Source organism: Symphodus melops (genome assembly GCF_947650265.1).
Source record: "Symphodus melops genome assembly, chromosome: 6".
NCBI lineage: Eukaryota > Metazoa > Chordata > Actinopteri > Labriformes > Labridae > Symphodus > Symphodus melops.
Genome location: NC_136696.1, coordinates 4,204,510 through 4,224,375, shown reverse-complemented (window position 1 = coordinate 4,224,375; position 19,866 = coordinate 4,204,510). Strand labels below are relative to the sequence as shown.

The window sequence follows — 19,866 nt, the reverse complement described above, 5'->3', positions numbered from 1 at the left end:
TCTGAAAGACTTGTTGCATGTTGTGCAGGTACTAAACTCTCCTTTGAGTTTTGTTTTTTTAATGGACATTCAGATCCCCTTTAAGTGTGAACGATTGGTTGCATTTTGTGCAGTAAACTACTTTTTACCTGTATGAATTCGAATGTGGCTATTTAATTGTGAGCGACAAGAGAAACTTTTCCCACAGGTGCCACAGGAAAAAGGCCTCTCACCTGTGTGTGTTCTAATATGGATAATCAATACTGACTTCATAGAGAATGCTTTGCCACAGCTGCTGCAGGAGAAAGGCTTCTCACCTGTGTGTGTTCTCATGTGTCTTGTCAAATCCTCTTCAAGTGAGTAAGATTTGTTGCATGTTGGGCAGATAAACGGCTTTTCACCTGTATGAATCCGAAAAATGTGCCGAGTCAGGTGTGAGCTCTGAGAGAAGCTTTTCCCACAGGTGCTGCAGGAGAATGGCTTCTCACCTGTGTGTGATTTCATGTGTCTTAACAAATTAGGTTTTAATTTGAAAGTTTTGCCACAGCTTGTGCAAACAAAATGCTTTTCACCCGTGTGAATTTGAATGTGATTATTTAACACTGACTTGTAGGAGAATGCTTTGCCACAGGTGCTGCAGGAGAAAGGCTTCTCGGCTGTGTGTTTTCATGTGTTCTGTCAGATTACCTTTACATCTGAATGATTTGCCACATGTACTGCAAACAAAGGGCTTCTCACCTGTGTGTGTTCTCATGTGAATGTTAAGTCTTGACTTTGAACTGAATACTTTCCCACAAATCGTGCAGGGATGGGTCTTCTTACCTCTGTGGACACTCAGATGATTTTGTAATTCTAACTTTTGTTTAAAAGATTTGCCACACGTGTCACATTTAAAAGACTTTTCACCCTGGTGAGGACGACAGTCACTCTCTGATGTTGTTCTGTTCTCACTTCTTCTTTTGTGACAGTTTTTCTTTGGGTCTGATTTTCCAGTTGATTCTGGGAGCCAATTAGTTTTTTTCTTGTCTTTTTTCTGTTAAAGCTGTGCGGTTGCGTCTGTGTCCTCACTGAGCAGGGGGAGGGGAGGGGTTATACACACACAGCAGACGAACAGGAGAGAGAGACAGAGGTTGACAGAAGTTTAAGCAGGAGTAGCTGTAGCTGCGTTTGAAGTACCGCTCCTTTTTGTGTACTTCCGCTGGGTGTCACACTATGAAGTACCGACAACGGAGGTGCGGCAGCTATTTCTTCCGTTTTACAGATTTTTTTGTGAATTAAACATTTGCATACGAATCAAAAAGTATGCATGTAAACATAAACTACAGATATAGCATGGATAGCCTACATGTAAAAAAATAAATAAAAAATGCTCACAAAAGAAGACATAAAAATACAAAACAGGTGCCACTTGCCACTCACACTGCAGTGGAGTAGGTCTACATATAGTACTAACTACTAATTAGGGTGGTTGCCTGAAATGCAAACCACACTACTACTATTGCTAATTTTATTATTATATTTACTACTACTATTATCAGCACACAGCTGTCAGAAAAAAACACAAAATGAGACTGGTGATGATGGAACATGTACTTTTGAATCCAACAGACATGGAGGGCTCATTGCAGTGTCTCACGACCATCGAGCCCACCTCTTTATTTGAGATCTATGGTTTTACTCTGATGCAGAAGACATTCCTCAGATCAATTGATGCAGGCATATAATCCAAACAAACAACAAAAATAAACATTTGCTTCAGTGCAAATAGAGCTAAAAGTAATTTTGTTTTTACATCATAGTTGTGATATGTGCCCATGTCACATAGCCTTTTGTTTTTTTTCTGTGATAAATGCTCTCATATCTGGCAAATGGAGGGTGTCCAAAATGGTCGTGTGGGGGTGCCATGCTGAGACATACTTCCAACTTCTAGCCAAGTTAAGCTTCAGATAATAAATCACCTTTATCACTTTTTTTTAAAAGTAAGCCTCTTTTCGTTTCAGTATTTCAAGTGTACTACACATAAACACAAAAAGCCTTAAATAACAATATAGTGCAATCAGCTGAACTAAAGGGATGTGGGTAGACTACCACTCCCATCAATTTTGAGACGAGTGTTGTCACCCACAGCTGAGAGGAGTGAGTGGCTTTATTGAGCACCAGCACCTCTCATAGAGCTTCTTGGCTCACTGGTCATTCTGTTTCACTCTGAAGATCAGGCCAAGTGGGGCTTAGAAATTTCCTTAAGGTCAGCAGAGTCGTTCGTAGACTCCGTCCTATCATGAGTGTTGCTGGGCTCTCCCCTATCGGCTCTTTGGTGTTGAGCAATACATTTGAAGCGCCAGGTGAGGGTCATTGTTGTCGTGGATTTTTCTGTTTGAATGAAGATCTGCAAGCAAAGTCTTTTGTCTCTGGGTATTTTATTGCATAGAATAACTTTCTGCAGAATGGGGGTATCATACAAAGTCACATCAAAGGAGTGCCTCGCAGAATGCTGGACAGTCCTGTTTGCGCTGAAGCTTTATACTCTTAAACTAGAGTTGTACATTTATATGGTGAGAACAGGAAGTCAAAGTTCACACATCTGATGTATCTCAATATGAAGCACCTGTGAAACATTTTGTGCAGACAGTATCAAATAGTATTTTTCCACTAATTCGTGCTTAAGAATGTCTGCACGTTTCACCATACCATTAGACTGGGGAAAATAAGGACTGGAAGTGCCATGCTGAACATCGAACTCTGCTGCAAATTTCTTTAACAGTTCAGCAGAGAACTGTGGTCCATTGTCTCTTCTCACCTCCTTTGGTATTCCCCAACGACTGAAGGTGCTTTACAGCTTCTCAATAACAGTTTCACTGTTTCACTGCAGATTTATAACTTCCAGTCATCCTAAAAAAATAGTCAAGGATGCTGAGGTATGTGACCTCTGTACTCTGAGAGATCGACTGAAATCTTCTGCTATGGGAGCTCTGGGAGGTGTGTGGTTATTAAGGGCTCCATATTCTGACTAGGTCAGTTGATGCTGCAGTGTTGGGGTCTTTTTCAAACCGTCCACTACACCCTAGCCCTACCCACTACCCCTCCGTTTGCGCGTCCACACGGAGGGTCCGCCATATTAAGTCCCTCTCAAACCACTTAGCTGGGAGTGGTAGTGGGCCAACTAACACTGCTCCAACTAAGATGGACATTTAATATCGTCATACAGACGTTAACAACTTCACCTGTTTATTGTTCTGAGGATCAAATAAAAGCCTCCTCTTCTTTTCTTCCTTCTGTTGACGTGTTTATTTGATTGTGTTTCATATTTAAAGGGACTGTTGCAAAAACTAAAGAATATTAAATCATGTTACAGACAACTTCTCACTGTTATTTATCATTGTTTTACTTTTGATTTCTTTGTAAAACTTAATTTCGGCTACAACAAAAAAATAAACGTTTTGTTGCTGTGATGTTCATTTATAGTCTCCTTGTCTGTGCTTTCATTTAAGACAACCTGTTCTTTGATATTATAATAAATTAACTAAACATTCAATTGTGAATTACAATAAAGAATGTGGGCTCCATCTGATCGTTTTGCTATAAGTCTACACTAATATAAATTTACTAGAGAAAAATAATCTACATAATGACTTTTACAGACTGTATTACGTACATTAATAATAAGCCGTTCCCTCAGGATGAGAAACCATGGTAACACACACTTCCTGCTTCCACCTGAGAGAGTGAAGTTTGTCCCAAAGCCTGCTGCTGTATTTCTACCCTACACCTGGATGGAGTTGACTTCATTCAGCTTCAGGGAGTGTGTAGGGGTTGGTTTGAAAAAGGCCCTTGGTATGACTGTACCAGTTCTCTGTCATTGTTGTCAATGCCTGGCCACCAGATGGTGTTTTTGTAGCACTCTTTACATTTTGTCAGCCCCTGGTTACCCTGATGTATTTTATGGAGCATGTCATCACACATACTGCATGGAATGACGATCTGGGTGCCACGACTCAAGACGTTCAGCTCGCTCAGCGCTGCGTGTTCAGGAAAACAGTGCTTAGTTGACAGAGCTGTGCTTTTAATATGGTCAGCTCAACCATTCCTTATGTAGTTCAGAATGACTAGAAAAGATAAGGTAGGGGAAGCCTGTAAAGAATAAAGCCTGTTGTTATTAAAAACAATACTTTATTTACAAAAAGTATACATACTGTTTAAATAATTAAACTGCAATGTGCAATAATGTGCCTATTCAATCTTGTCCGAGAGCTCCAGTTGAAAATCTTCCACCTTTTCAGAAAGGCACTGTTGATGTCACCGGCGCTTTTTTCAACATGTATGATATTCCCAGTATTTTAGTTTCCTAGATGGAATGTGTTTTGTACCCACATCTTCTTGTCTCTGTGTCTGCTGGGGTAAAACATGGTCGGTTATGCAGCAGCTGTTGTCAACACACAACAGGGGCCCCCAATTAAATTTAGCCCTGGGCCCCAACAGACTGTAAAATTGCCCCTGCTTGTTCCTCTCAGTAAGATCTTGAATATTTCGTCCACAGGAGAGAAATGGCGCCCCCTGCCGTGTGTTGAACAGAGACCCTCCTCCTCTCCTCTCCCACAGCTGATGATGACCAAACACTGAGCTGCTACGGAACTGAGCTAGCAGCTGTGTGTACGAGGCTGTTAGCCAGCCGCCGTGTGAATGAGCTCTTCAGTGAAGGTGTGTTGAGGGACACAGGCAGGTCATGTTCATATTCTGCTGTGTTTGAGTACCAGGAGTAGTTCATCGCTCCCCTTGTCATCTGAGTAGTTCAGACTGACAGCTCGATCAGATCGCTAATGCTAACAGCTAGCTTAATAAGCTTCTACTTAGCCTAGCCAGCTAGTTAGCAGTCTGTTTTGATAACTACTTCGGCTTGGTTTACAAAGTGCTGAACTGCGTGTCTTTAATGCTGAAACGCGTAAGTATGCATTCCGGTTATATTTACACCACAATGGCAGATTAAAGGTATTATTTATTGTTATAACCTTATTATTGTGGGACTGACAACGTTCATTTGGTGGGTGGCTAGCTCAATTGCTAGCCGGCTAACTGAAAACATCTTGTTTGTGATAAAATGTCTCAACAATTTAATATTGTACACAGTCATTGTTGAATATTATGTCGATGTCTTTTAGTAGAGTAATAGTGAAACAGGATGGCATTGTCTATCTTATGATTCAGATAGTTCACGTTGATTTTCGAAGAAGTTTTTTTCATGAAGATTTGACACTTGTCTCTTTAGTCACTTTGCGGTTTTTCTGTGATCATAGTTTTCAAGTAAGATATGAAGCATGATTAGATGCATCTTGGAGGCAGAGTCTCTTCACTCTTTCTGTTCTGTTTGTGTCTCTGTCTCAGCTGTGATGGTAACTGGACCTGAGCCTTGAGCTCTGTATGATGTTCACAGAGTTTCCTGCTGCTGCATCATCGGGCTCCTCCTGCTCCCTTTAACAAGACATTCATCACAACTCCTTGACCATCTCTGCCTGGGAGCAGTATGTTAATATACGCTGACCCCACCCAACCCTCTGGGATAAGAATCCCCAAAAACCACGCTCTCCAAATGATATGATAGTAGCTGCCTGGATCACTTACTGTGCCTGCAGGAACCTTGCACGGGTACTGCTCTTCCTTTCCTCCTCCAACTCCCTTCCTCCATTCTGGGAGACCCTCGCTAGTGTAGTCTGCAGCACTGGAACCATGGGAAACAGCTGTGTGTGCAGGGAGGATAGCGACTTGGAGGACCATCACCATGGTTCATCAAGAGCAACCCGGGGACAAGCTAGGCGGGTTGACCATGCTACAGCTGCAGGTGTTGAAGCCGGAGAGGCCCGAAGCAGTCGGCCCAGGGACCCAGTAAGGCCCCCACGCAGAGGGAGAGGGCCCCATGAGCCGAGGCGGAAGAAGCAGAATGTGGATGGTCTGGTGCTGGACACATTGGCTGTAATCAGGACACTTGTAGACAAGTAAGTTTGATGCAAGTTATATTTATGGAAGAAAGCTACATATCTTTACAGTTTTAAAACTTATACTCTGCAGTTTAAATAGTTCTGACGGTGTTTTTGTCAAATGCCCCGAGTCGAGCTCTCACGTCGGATTAACTCATGCACACTCCAATCAGGATAGATGTTTGTCAGAATTAGAATGACTTGAGGATGTTTAGCTGTGACAAACAGACAAATATCACATGCAGGACTCGTTTGTGTACAAAGTCGAGTCATGCTTTTGGGATGACTAAGTCAAATGTCATTTTTCCACTAAAATAAACAGCCCAGTGACGCTTTTTGTGCAGAGTTCTCGGCAACATGTTTCACAGAATAAAGTAGATGAAAGTCTCTGACTCAGTAATGATTCCTTACGAGGACACTCATAGCTGGAGGCTGCTTTTATTGGAAGATAATGAATGAAGTCAAAAAGTAGCACTATAACTCATCCTCATAGGAAAAGCTAACGTTCCTCCAAAACTGAGTTGAATAGACTTTGTCTACATGTTGTGTATTTAAGTCGAGCTGAAATATGCAATGGCATTTATGTTTAAAATCAGCAGGTTTGTTCAGGTGGCTGTTATGAGACTTGTTAGAGCTGCTCATCATACTTTGCTTTTGAGATCTGTTGATTTTTATTATATTTTCACACCTTGTCTTGTTGATGCCAGCAATGACCTCAAACTTCTTTGTCATCATGAACGTATGCGAGCGCTTTAGTGCCGGCGTTTCAGTCTTTGACGTCTTGCTGCAGATCAGAAGCACCGAAGTGACACAGCTCCTCCGTTATCTCACCACGTCTTCTTTGTCATCTAACCTCTGTCTTCTCTTTCGCTGTGGCTTTAAGAAGCATAACCAGGGAATTTGAAATGTACAACAACAGCAGACACTAAATTAATTCAACACGCTGGTTAATGATACACAGCTATCAGACTGAATGCATGGACCTCGCTAATTCTCAACAGGGGTGACTTGAATGATATAAAGTATTACACACAGCTGCAGCACTTATAATTAGCATGTGGCTTCATGTATCTTGTGTAAGTCAATTTCCTCTAAGCTTTGAGATGACTGTAATGATGTGGCAAGATGTTTTTTTTTTTTCCCAGGTCGATGTTAAACACTTTGACTTTATTGTGGGCGGCTGTGACTCAGTCGGTAGAGTCAATCGTCTCTCAACCGGAAGGTCAAGGGTTTGATCCCCAGCATGTCCGATTTGTCCTTCGGCAGGACACTTAACCCTGTTTCTCTCATTGCTTCGAATGGGATTAGTTCCAGCTGATGTTCACTTTACTCAGCAGCCTCTACCATCAGTGGGTGAACGTGTAGGTGTGACCTGCGGCGTAAAAACACTTTGAGAAGTCAGACGACTAGAAAAGTGCTGCTCAAGCCCTCAGCTATCATTCTCATTCTGAGAGCGAAGCTGCTGAGTGTGGCTTCTCCACTTCACAGCCATGACCAAAAATTTGATAAGTTTGACTTATAAATAAAAAAAAGAAGCTGTTTCAGTTTTAGTTGAGTGTGTTTGGAAACCTGAGGATCTGACGCTGTGAGCAGTCTTCAGCTTGGGTTGAGCCACGACATGTGACAAATAACAGCATCATCAAAAACACTGTACCTCAATCACAATTACACAATGACTTATTCTCTCCTTGGGACAATATGGTTTCTGGACTGTAGTGAAATCACAGAAACACACTGTTATCCCAGACACAGAAATCACAGTGTTTTAAATTCTCGCATGTGTCTGCTCAGTAACAAACACCCGTGAAGTGAACACGCCTTTTCACATTCTGTTTTGTTTTTCAGTGACCAAGAGCCTCCTTACTCCATGATCACTCTGCATGAGATGGCAGAGACAGGTAAGGAAAATCTAAAAATGTGTTTGCACTACACACAAACACAGTGTTGGAAAATGAAATGCTGGTGTTGTAGTTGTTAAAAGTAAAATAAATTAATCAGAGATTTCCTTTTAGCAAACTGGCCTTCCCTCTGTCCTAGTGTCTCTACTGTGCTTCTCATTCTGTTGCCATTCCCAACCAGCTTTTCCCACTGGTTCCCCCAGCCTCCACTGCAAAGTCCTCTACATTAGAGCTGTAAACACAGACGCTCACAGACACTCCCTCCGCACTCAGGGCTTCAAGTCTGGACAGTAACTGTTGAGATATCAGCCTCAAGTAAACAATCTTTCCTTTAGGAAACTCGTGACTCAACAAGCGTAATTAAAGCAGCAAGAGGAAATCAGAGGGGAAAACAGAAAGCGTTTTTATCTTAAAAATATGATCCTGTCTAACTGCAATCACTGAAGATGGACGTTATCATGGTTTTTGTCAAATAATCACCCGGTCTCCAGGAAAACAGAAGTTGTAGCTGTTCTTGTAGCTTCAACCATTTAGACACATTAATGAAGAGTCCAGATTACGTTTTCCTCAGGCTGAAAGTAAACTGCCACCTGGAATATGGCTGTGTAATTTCGACCTCTCATAAATTATCCAGAGGATTTATCGTTTCTTCCAACTGATGAAAAGTTGCAGGAATTTGAAACGGCTCTTTTTGTGAATATGACGTCTCGTTCCCCTCGGGCTGAGCTTGTGGAGTGTTTTGCGTAAACTGCTGAGACAGGGATATTGCGGTGACTTTGCAAGCCGCAGACAGCGGCTGTCTTTCTTTCTCTGGGAATTGATATGTAGCTCTCTTGACAACTAATTCAAACCCTTCTATCCATGATATAGAAGTACAATTAAGCTTTAAAAACATTTGGTTTCAACCTTTACTTTGTTCTCTTCTTGGGTTAGCAGCTTTTATTTTTAGTGCACAAAGATTTGTGAGTGTGAATGAGGAACAAACCAGTGTGCTTATGTCAGACTGTTAAGACCTTCAGTAAACCCTCTGTTGTTAAGTCTCCACATTACTGTGACACATCTACTGAGCCAGCATGACCAGCATGCTCCATCACCGGAGGAAGAGACATACGGCTTACACTGCAGACATCATGTGTTGGTGTGTACTTCTTAAAAAAATCCATTCTTTTGCTGCGGTTGATGGAGAGATGCCAGTTCACTTCCTGTGGACTTCTGAAGTGTCCTTGAGCAAGACACCCACCCCCGACTGCTGGGGACGCTCCATGCATTAGGGCTGGTGATTCCCCACAACCCCACGATCTGATGCGTATCTCGAGACATATTGTGATATACTGTACATTGAGTTTGGAAAATGTCCAACTCAGCTGTTTTCTTAGTTGTTGACACGAACAGCAGAGGCCCGGCACTGTGTCTGTAACCTCTGCATGGATGTGTTTGCAAGGAGCACATGATGATATATTGTGATAAGTTTTTTGGAGCGCAGCCCTTCCCTGTGCATGTATTCCCATCACTCTGACGTCTCTCCCTGAATGTGTCTCCAGAGGTTCTGTCTGTGCCTGCGTGTGTGAGCAGCATGTCTCTCCATAACTGGCTGTAAAACTGAATGTCCCCTCTAGGATCAAGTATAGCACATTAAATATGAATTAATAATTTAGCTGACAGGTCTAAGTGTTTTTCAGGTTTGGCTCTACTATCAATGTTTGTGTTTATTTTATCTACTCACATGGTGAGAAGATACTCTGTGTGTGTGTGTGTGTGTGTGTGTGTGTGTGTGTGTGTGTGTGTGTGTGTGTGTGTGTGTGTGTGTGTGTGTGTGTGTGTGTGTGTGTGTGTGTGTGTGTGTGTGTGTGTGTGTGTGTGTGTGTGTGTGTGTGTGTGTGTGTGTGTGTGTGTGTGTGTGTGTGTGTGTGTGTGTGTGTGTGTGTGTGTGTGTGTGTGTGTGTGTAACAGCCAGGTTTCGTATTAGCTTGCAGATAGTGAACCCTGAAGGTAGCCAAGCAGCAAGCCAGTCCTTCTCTGTGTGACACGTGCTATGAATGATGTTGCATTATTCATCAGCCGGTCGGCCGGCGCTCTCATTACTGATAGAGATCGAGAGATTTTCTCACTGAGTCATCTAATGGACAGGAAGTGGATGTTTTACTGTTTATTTGGCTTCTGATAGTCACAGTCAAAGGGGACTGTTTCCTTAAGCACATCCCCACCCCAATATTTCGTCATGACGTATTGTAGAAGAGTTGTTATTGTTGCAGGATTTATGACACGAGTAATTCCCCTTAATCGAATCAGCCTCTTCCCTTCTTCTCCCTCAGATGATGGTTGGCTCGAGGTCGTCCAGTCTTTGATTCGAGTGATCCCATTAGACGATCCGCTTGGCCCCGCAGTCATCACCCTTCTATTGGATGAGTGTCCCCTGCCGACCAAGGTAAGTGTCTCACGTGTGTGTGTGTGTGTGTGTGTGTTTACGTAAGGTGGCACATTTTTAATATCCTTTCACTTCAACCTAACTCATGTTGGTTGAAGCTCTGGCCTGGTTGTCTGCTTCTCTGTGTGGACCTTGTCTCCCATGAATATGTTTTACTCATTTGAATCTGCCTAATTATTTACACCTCAGTCAGGACATAACAAAGTCAGTCACTGACATTTAGCGAGCTGCTGAGTCACACACACATATATTAGGACATGTCCACTCACTTTTCTTATCGAGCAGTGTTTTAATATTTAAAAAATATATAACCCTTATTTTGGGGCAAGGATTGTTATCTTTGGCTGCAGTAATAAAAATGTTATTGAGTCTTACTTTTTTTAATATATATTATTAACATATCAGTTTTTGTGAAGAGCAGAACATTGGACTAACCTCCTGTGGATACTAAAGACTTTTATAGAGGGGGATTATCAGCTTGCAGTGCCTTGCATAAGCACTTTGGCCCCTCAGAGATTTTACAGTGATCCAACCTGGAATTCAAATCAACGTATTTTGCTCTTTATCTGATGATGAACGAACAAGAGCAGTCCACATCACAGATGCCGTGTGGATACACATTTACATGATGGAAATTGGCTGAATGTTTTATAATGTGGCTGCAAACAAAAAACAGCTGTTTTGTTCTTGTTGTGCACTTCACCCATTCAGCCATTTCAAGGCACAACATTTACTTCCCCGTGACGTTGGCTTTCAATATGACCGTCTTCGGTGGTGGTAACGGAAGTGTTGCAGGGGCGATGTGGGATCAGCTGATCCAGTGGGGGAAGCCCAGCACTGTGTGTTTATGATGGCTGACTGTGAGTGTATGGGGAGCTCCTGCTGTCCGGTTTATCCCAAACGAATGTGAATTCCCAGACAGGGACACAGACGTTCCACCGCCAAGGAATCAATGTGAATATACGTACAAAGACGTGATGATGGCCGAGCTTAGTTACAGTCCTGTTACCAAAATTCAATCTGAAAGGGCTAATCCTGAATACCAGGTAATATCACACCTCCTGTTTTGTGTTGATCACAACATGTGACCACTGTCTGATAAGCAGTTTCAACAAGACGACACATGAAAGAGATGAACAGGGCAGTTAAGGTAAAAAAAAAAGGCATATTTCATTGGTGTTGTGCTTTGTTGTTTTTCTTTTTCGTCTCTGCTTTCCCACATTCCCCTTCCTCGTATTGTAACAAATAAAATCTGTTCTGGACCCCCTGCTTCCCTGTCAAAAGGGACCTGAGGACAGACAGCGTACTTACACATTCTTCACTGTTTGGACTCGACAGTTTTCAATAGAAACCCTAAACCTTACTCTGCATGTTGAACATGTACAGCTTGAAGTACACACACCCCGGTCGCGCGTGCGTGCGTGTGCGTGCGTGTGCGTGCGTGTGCGTGCGTGCGTGCGTGCGTGCGTGCGTGCGTGCGTGCGTGCGTGCGTGCGTGCGTGCGTGCGTGCGTGCGTGCGTGCGTGCGTGCGTGCGTGCGTGCGTGCGTGCGTGCGTGCGTGCGTGCGTGCGTGCGTGCGTGCGTGCGTGCGTGTGTGTGCGTGCGTGCGTGCGTGTGTGTGTGTGTGTGTGTGTGTGTGTGTGTGTGTGTCCTTGAATAAAAAATACTGCTTTGTCTCCTCTCTACAGGATGCTCTGCAGAAACTCTCTGACATGTTGAGTTTGAGTTCAGCTCTAGCGCGACAGGACGCTCTGAACCCTGCTAAACACAGAAACACTACAGCTGTCCTCGGATGCCTGGCGGAGAAACTGGCTGGTAAAGTCCTCTTTTTCACTCTCGAAACTTCTGGTCCTATCCACTCCTATCCTGTTTACTTCCACTTCTATGATACTTGTTTGCTCTGAACTTGAAGGTATTGACAGACTTAAAGCCTTCAGGCACTTGTCCTTATGTTACTGCACTGAGTGACCTGTACTCGTCTTTGTTTGGTTTTATGTCTTTCCAAGTATTCATGCAAACAGTTAAACGTTTAAGTACTTTTCCACTTTGTTGTAACTACATTTCTTCACGATTGACAAAATCTATATATATATATATATATATATATAGATAGATTCAGTATTATCGGAGATTATGTTGCTTTGGAAAGTCTTTTTCCCAAAGTCATCAAGTAGTTGACATGTTTTTAGGAGAGATCTTCCACAGCTGTCTTACAACTTTTGTCTTTTCCCCTTTTTGTTGAAGGTCCAGCCAGTATTGGATTGTTGAGTCCTGGGACCCTCGAGTATCTGTTGGAGAGCCTGGTGGGTAAAAAACACACACACACACACTCACACACTCTCACACACACACACACACACACACACACACACACACACACACACACACACACACACACACACAGTAGTACGTTGTAACACAGCAACAACCATGAATCCTTTTTTTAAACGCTTGTTTAAAAACCCTGACAAAGACGTTGTTGTTGTTTGTAATGCTGTTATGTTAAGTTCTTCCCTTTAATGATTAACCTCCTCTCTAATTCTACTCATCGTTCTTCAATAATAAAATAAGCCTTCATGTCAGGTAGTGAAATCTCTACTCATATTCATATTGTTGGCAATGAGGACTTGATTGTTAAAAGTAAAAAGCATTTGGAAATAATCAGATTAATAAACTTAGTCGTGGAAAGAAAAGCCAAGCAATCACTTCTACTTTAGTCTTAGTTGATTATCAAAAAGAGAAGAAAAGAAGTGCTTTCTAAGCTGCTGTCAGAGCAAAGTGTTTCATACTGAGTATCTGAATATTAAAAAAAAAAAAAACACAACCGCATTGCCTCTATGCAGCTTTTGAAACGTGATGTTTCAGGATGCAGAAGTTGCAAAAAGCAACGACAACAATATGAACAGTAATATTATACGTAGATGCATAATATCCAGGGACTTTATACCAGACCTCGGCTAACAGAAGTCCATCCTGAGGTCGATTTCAGCTCGGCTGTCAAATACAAAACAGGTGTCATTGGATTCATCTACCATCTGTCAACAGAAGCAAACAATGTGACGCATCATTTAATGAACGTATATGAAATGTTATTCTATGTTTTTGTTCGAGGCAAAAAATAGAAATCAAATCCTCAAAACGGCTCAACCCAAAACCTTGTCCTCTCTGTCTTTTCTGTGAATGTCCCTGCAGAGCTCCGAGGCGCACCCCACCGTCATGCTGTTTGCTCTCATTGCTTTGGAGAAGTTCTCCCAGACCAGTAAGTCCTTTAAAGTTCATCGAGAGACAGATGAAACCTGCTGACTTCTTTATAGATGAATACAGACAGGATAGAAACTGAGCCTGCTCATAGACAGTACGGTATCAAATATGACACAGAGACAACAGGTGTTCCTGTTTGTTTACAGAACAATACAGCACTGTGTGTGAACAACAAATATGTTGCAAAAAAAATAAACCGTCGCTCTGAAGTAGAGTTGTAATACTTGATGACCAAGACTTGTTTCGAGACCAGTGTTTTAAGATCTCGAAACCGAGATAGTATCTCAGTCTCAGATTGGACAGGTTGCTGATATAAATCAAGACCTGTCAAGACAACTTCTCTATCACATCATTAGAAGGCGAGGCCTCTTCTAAAAGAGCAAATAACTTCAACTCATTCACAATGAGATTGGTATCCCCTGGTTACGGACGCAACCTTCCTGGTGTTACGATCTAAATGACTGACACGCCCGCTGCACACCAGTTGGGGAATTTTCTGGTCTTTGTCTTTATTTGGTCTCTGCCTGTCTCAGTCTTTACCCCTAAAGGTCTGAGTCTAGTCTTTAGCTCTCTGGTCTCGATTCACCACTCTGAATCATGTCGATGCTGCTTTTATCCGTTACGCAGCTGGCACATTCAGCTTTCAATAAGACACTTTTCTACAATGTTTGTTTGGAATATTTGAAACAGCGTTTAAACAACATAGTCACTTCTACTGTTTTTTTTGTGCTCGAGGTTTGTTTCGAGACTCGAGTTGTTTCATCACACGCGCGTGCTACATTTCCTTGTCCCTAGGTGAGAACAAACTAACCGTGTCTGAGTCGTGTATCAGCAATCGGCTCGCTGTCCTGGAGTCGTGGGCAGAGCAGACCGACTACCTCAAACGGCAGGTGGGGTTCTGCTCACAGTGGAGCCTCGACAACCTTTGTGAGTTAACACGTTGGATCTGCGTGCTTTCATTTGTGGATGATTCCCGTAAGTAAAGAAAGTTTGAGGCTGATTCCTCTGTTGTCCTCCGTTCAGTCTTAAAGGACGGGCGTCAGTTCACGTATGAAAAGGTCAACCTCACAAATATCAATGCCATGCTCAACAGCAACGACGTCAGCGAGTACCTCAAGATCTCCCCTACTGGACTAGAGGTCAGTGAGGGCGGCCATATGAAGCAAAAACTTTTTCTAACATAGAGAATCAAATCGTTTTCTTCCAAGTGTATATCAAACCTGAAGAAGTCATGTTATGTTTTCTCTCCCCTCCTAAGGCACGATGTGACGCATCCTCCTTTGAGAGCGTACGTTGCACATTCTGCGTGGATTCAGGCATTTGGTACTACGAGGTGACGGTCATTACTTCGGGCGTGATGCAGATTGGATGGGCCACCAAGGACAGCAAGTTTCTCAACCATGTACTCGTCCTCGCTGTCTCGACTATTCAGTGTTTCAACTTTCTTTGTTTTTTTTACCGTGTAGCACGATAAACCACGTCGTGTGCTTGTGTGTGTTGCAGGAGGGATACGGGATCGGAGATGATGAATACTCGTGTGCGTATGATGGCTGCAGGCAGCTCATCTGGTACAACGCTCGCAGTAAACCTCACTCTCACCCCTGCTGGAAGGAGGGTACGCACCACCCGCACAGTTAGGACTTTGGAAAAGCATTCTATTTTTATTTCTTAATCACGCATTTAAAAACATTTGTCAGATTGAACAATAGAAGAAGGGGCACCGCTCGTTAAATGTCAGACTGGTCTATTTAGAAGTTGTTTATTGTTCTCTGTGTCCCTGGCGCGTTTGTGATTAAGCACCTACACACTGCTGCTTACGCCAGCATTCAGGCTGTGATTCGGGTTCCCTCCCACGCAGGAGGATAACAATAATAACAGTTTACCAACTCTTAATTCTGCTCCCCTTGCGTGTGTTGATTTTAGGAGATGCAATCGGCTTCCTGTTGGACCTGAGCAAGAAGCAGATGATCTTCTATCTGAATGGGCATCAGCTGCCACCAGAGAAACAGGTGTTCTCCTCAGCAACGTGAGTCCACGTGTAGAATCACTTCCTTGATTATCTCTCTGTCCCTCCCTCATTCTTTCTCACCTGTGGATGTCCCTCCGTCTTTTTCTCTGATGACCTCCTTTCATTTCTGATCTCTCAGGTCTGGTTTCTTTGCGGCCGCCAGCTTCATGTCTTACCAGCAGTGCGAGTTTAACTTTGGGGCCAAGCCTTTCCGTCACCCACCCTCCGTAAAGTTCAGCACATTCAACGACTTTGCTTCACTTCTGCCCAGTGAGAAGATCATCTTACCCAGGTGAGCAATGCATCTGGACATTTCAGTGTAGAAAAACACAATGCACGCTGACCATTGTACTTTCTATTAAACACAAAGGGTGAGCGGCCATTTTTTTTAGGTGGCTCCAGTGTACATAGGCCGTTTTTATGTTGGTCACAACATTAGAGAAGCTCTGTGAAAAACACAATAGTTAAGGTACGGTTGTCACAATAACTGCATTTTAATGTTCATCTGATATCGATATCCATTTCAACACCAGGGTAACAAGAACACAAGTCCTAGGCACCCAATATTGGGTCATTTCTTTGTCTGCAAGCCAACTCCTACAAACTGTCTTAATTGCACAAGAACATTGGCAACATTTCTGAACCAAAACAAAATCCATACAGGAGATGTCCCCACTGTCCACCGCACTCTTTATATGAATGTGTGAGCACTCATCTCAGGGGGTTGTGTCCGACGAAAGCCCCTGACCACCACACCTAAAATAAATAGTTTACATTATAGTGTGACACAGTTAGATAAGGGTGTAATAATGTGTGTAAATCAAAGTGGGGGTTGGGCACAGATTAGCTTCATCTTGTTGATACGCTGTGTTCTCTAGTTGTACATTTAGTCAGAAAACGACAGCATTGAATCCAACGTGCATATAAGGAAGCATCTCTGTATCTTGGTTTGTTTATGTTTGTGTTTTCCAGACACCGGCGTCTGGCCTTACTAAAGCAGGTTAGCATCAGAGACAACTGCTGCACGTTGTGTTGTGACGTCATGGCCGACACGGAGCTGCGGCCCTGTGGACATGGGTATGTGTGCATCTGTTGTCAACAAAAAGTGGTGAAATGTAACAAACTAAAGATACTGAAAGTAAAACTAGTTTTACATATATGGGTTAAAGTCAGTGGACTCTCATTTGTTCACTTGCATCTAGCCTTTTCTGTGAATGAATTCTAAAATCTTCCTCGTGTTTCTCTCCATCTTCCTGTAGTGGTATGTGTATGGAGTGTGCCTTACAGTTAGAGACGTGCCCCCTGTGCCGCCAGGACATCCAGACCCGGGTCAGACTTATTGCACATGTGTCCTGACACACTCCCTGCTCCTCCTCCAGTGAGGCGAGACACACAAGCCCGACAGCCTCCTCCTCCCTCTCTCATCCCCTCTCACCCAACAGAGCTGCACGGATGGTGCCGCAGTGTTGTGATGATACCAGAACTGTTCATTCTGGTAAGAGGAGGTGACGACGGAGAGAAGAAAGAGTCAAGAGGAGGGGACCCCTGGGAGCTTTATCTCATTTACCAACGTCTCCTCTTTTGTATCCTTCTGACAACTCAAAGCAGAAGCTGGGCCAAGAATCATCAACTTTGTACTCTGTATGTTCTCTGTGGGAAACAAAGTGAGAAGCTAACCAGAAAAGGACAGAACCAACCTCTCATCTGCAATCCCCTGCGTTGAGTTATCAGACATCCTTTTTCTGATCTGAGGATGCGGCTGCGCTTTCAGCCCAGGGCTACTACTACTTAATCCAATCACAGTGATCAGCAGATCTGAACGGGCCGAGTAGCAGAAAAGAGCACGGCCTGTAGTACAGTATTAAATACAAGGTACAGAGTCATATGAGATTTTCCTCAACATCATGTTTTGGGTATAGACATGCAAATCATGGCATTTTCAAAGTAGCAGTTTCATTCTCTTCTCTTAAGGTTTTACAGACGCCTGTCCATCGGTCTGCTTCTCTGTCTCTACTATTCAGTCGTGCAATGGTAGGATTGGCTTTCATCAGCGAAGACACCTTTTGGTCAAATATCAGATTTGCTGTCAGTGTGGGGAAGCTCAAAAGTCGTCCAATTATTCCTCCATTTCAGTTTCCAATAGTTTACAAAAGCAAATGTTAAAAATCAATCCAGCTGCGTCACGGCTGAGATCATTAAGGAACACGGTTATATTTTGAAAACAAGTGAAATGTGAAATACTTGAATCTGTATTATGATTTTCAGTGCTGCTGACCCTGCTGCTTTGTGTGCTTTATTGTCTTTGCTCAGTTGTGTTGATTTTGCCTCGGCTTCATGTGTGGAACAACCACGACGAATAAACAGGGATGATGGCGAACAGATGGTTATTCATCTTCTTATTCCCCCAGAGATGTTATGCACAGTTGGAGAGTCCATTAGGAGGATGCATACAGTTGCATTTCCTTCTTGAATTTCTTGATTGGTGGCAACAAACTGTGATGCAGCATGACGTTGAGTGATGCTCAGTTGAGGGTCTGCAGAAATAAATGTCTTAATCTTTCTTCTGTCGTGACAAATTCAGGCCTCTGCATCAAGACGATCATGTTCGCTCAACATGCTGTGACTTCTTTTTGTGTTAATAATGAAGACCAACTAATGGTTAAAGTAAAGTCTTGGTTGAGAGGTACGTCCGGGTTTGTTGATTGATGGTAGTGTTGTATTCGCAGATAAGTAAATGGTTCAAGAGAAATGTTGTTTACTAAGTACCCCAGAGTCATTGTTAAGGTTATTTTGGGTCTGATTTGGAATTAAAATATTTAACATGAGCAACTGCTCACAACAACAGCAACGTGACCTTGAGGGTGTTGGCTTCAGTACAGAAAAAAAATGAATGCTAATGTTGCTTCAAATCAGAGCAATGTTGTGGGGTGTAGTTTTCAGATCGGCGCTGATCTTGTCCAGTTTTGTCAGACGGATATGTAACTTCCTGTTTCAGGCCGAGATCAGTGTGCTTCTCCTCTTTGTGCTTATATGTAATCTCTGTGCTCTCAGATTGCCATTTCCTCATCTTTCAGCCCGTGTCTTCATCGGAGCCTCACGTTTACAGTCCTTCTCTTTCTGTCATTTTCTAGGCTTGAAGCATCTCTGGGTTGACTGACATTCATATTTTGTGACAGGCCACAAAAAGGACATTTGAGAGATGCTGGTTCTAGAAAATCTCTATTTGTATAATTTAAAGAAATTCAATATGTCAAACTATATGACACCTCAAAGTTTCTTCTTTTTTTGTTTCTGGTCAGGTTGTTTACGGAAGAGTTACTTCTCGAACCGAAATGCATGAACAGGATCTGTTGAATCATCCAGCCTATATTAGAATGATTTCTAAAAGACTAAATGCATCTCACAGCAGGACTAAAGACTGGTCGGGTCACTGTTGGTTTTTCCTTAGGCACCTTAAACATGCAGGGGAGAGAAAATTCTACGGTTGGAGATGAAGTTCAGGAGTGTAAAGAATATGTCTAATTTAAAAACATCTATGGACTTTCGCCCCAGAGTTCCCAAAGATGTGATTGATTGGAGAAATGTTGTTTCCTGGATTGTGATATTTGTAATAAATGTATGTACATGTGATTATTTTTGTATGAGACTTCATTTCTCTGACGCTTACTCTGTGGTCGTTTTTACTGAAACACATCGTACACAAAATGTGTAGCTCTTCACATAAATTTAATCTCAGCAGACCAATCGTCAAATCAAACCAGTATGACAGCTGGTAGTATCTTATAAAGCTTCACTGGTTAACTTAATGTGAGTGAAACACGACGACAGGAAGAAAAGATTTACCCCAATAAAGGGAATTTATTTTTAAAGTGCTTGGCACGTGACTTATGTAAACATTTATAAAGTTTTCAGCTCTTTGGATGAATTTATTAAAACAGCGCCTGCAGCAGAACACTACAGTTAAGGTGTAAATATTTTAATTCACCCATAATATTTAAATGCTGTGTCAAAGTAAGTAAGTCTTTATTTATATAGCACTTTTAACAAAGTGAAGCTTGCCACAGAAAAGTGGCATATAAGGCCATGATGCTCAAAATAAGATGTTTTAAATAGCTGTTTTCCCATTGAGGTTAAAAACCTCTTTTTCAAGGGAGTCCTGAAGTTACACTCGCAACACACAGACAGGAATTAAAAAATAAAAATAAAATAAACAGTTAAAGCAATTAAAGTTTATTAAAAAATAGCAAAAAGTAGAGATCTCAGCCTGGATTTAAAGGCATTTAAAACAATCAGTTCTGTTATTTTCAAATCAGAAAGCAACAACTGAT

The 19,866-nt window shown here is 42.4% G+C and overlaps 1 protein-coding gene across 5 annotated transcripts; it reads left to right on the top strand.

Moving 5' to 3' along the window:
• Nucleotides 1-4,516: 4,516 nt before the first annotated feature.
• rspry1 (ring finger and SPRY domain containing 1) lies at nt 4,517-19,168 on the top strand. 5 transcript variants are annotated; one of them, XR_013779193.1, is made up of 17 exons: nt 4,517-4,915; nt 5,356-5,963; nt 7,791-7,843; nt 10,156-10,268; nt 11,958-12,084; nt 12,514-12,572; nt 13,462-13,528; nt 14,326-14,457; nt 14,554-14,669; nt 14,789-14,932; nt 15,034-15,145; nt 15,454-15,556; nt 15,678-15,830; nt 16,511-16,615; nt 16,798-17,410; nt 17,510-17,569; nt 18,670-19,168. XR_013779193.1 is itself a non-coding variant. In XM_079345350.1 (15 exons), exons 2-15 carry the CDS (start codon nt 5,566-5,568, stop codon nt 16,892-16,894), a joined length of 1,779 nt encoding a protein of 592 aa, XP_079201476.1. In that variant the 5' UTR covers nt 4,517-4,674; nt 5,356-5,565; the 3' UTR covers nt 16,895-19,168. The 5 variants fall into 5 exon arrangements, 2 of the variants coding, with proteins under 2 accessions (XP_079201476.1, XP_079201475.1); XR_013779194.1 differs by having other exon boundaries at nt 17,510-19,168; XR_013779195.1 differs by having other exon boundaries at nt 16,798-17,569.
• Nucleotides 19,169-19,866: the final 698 nt, after the last annotated feature.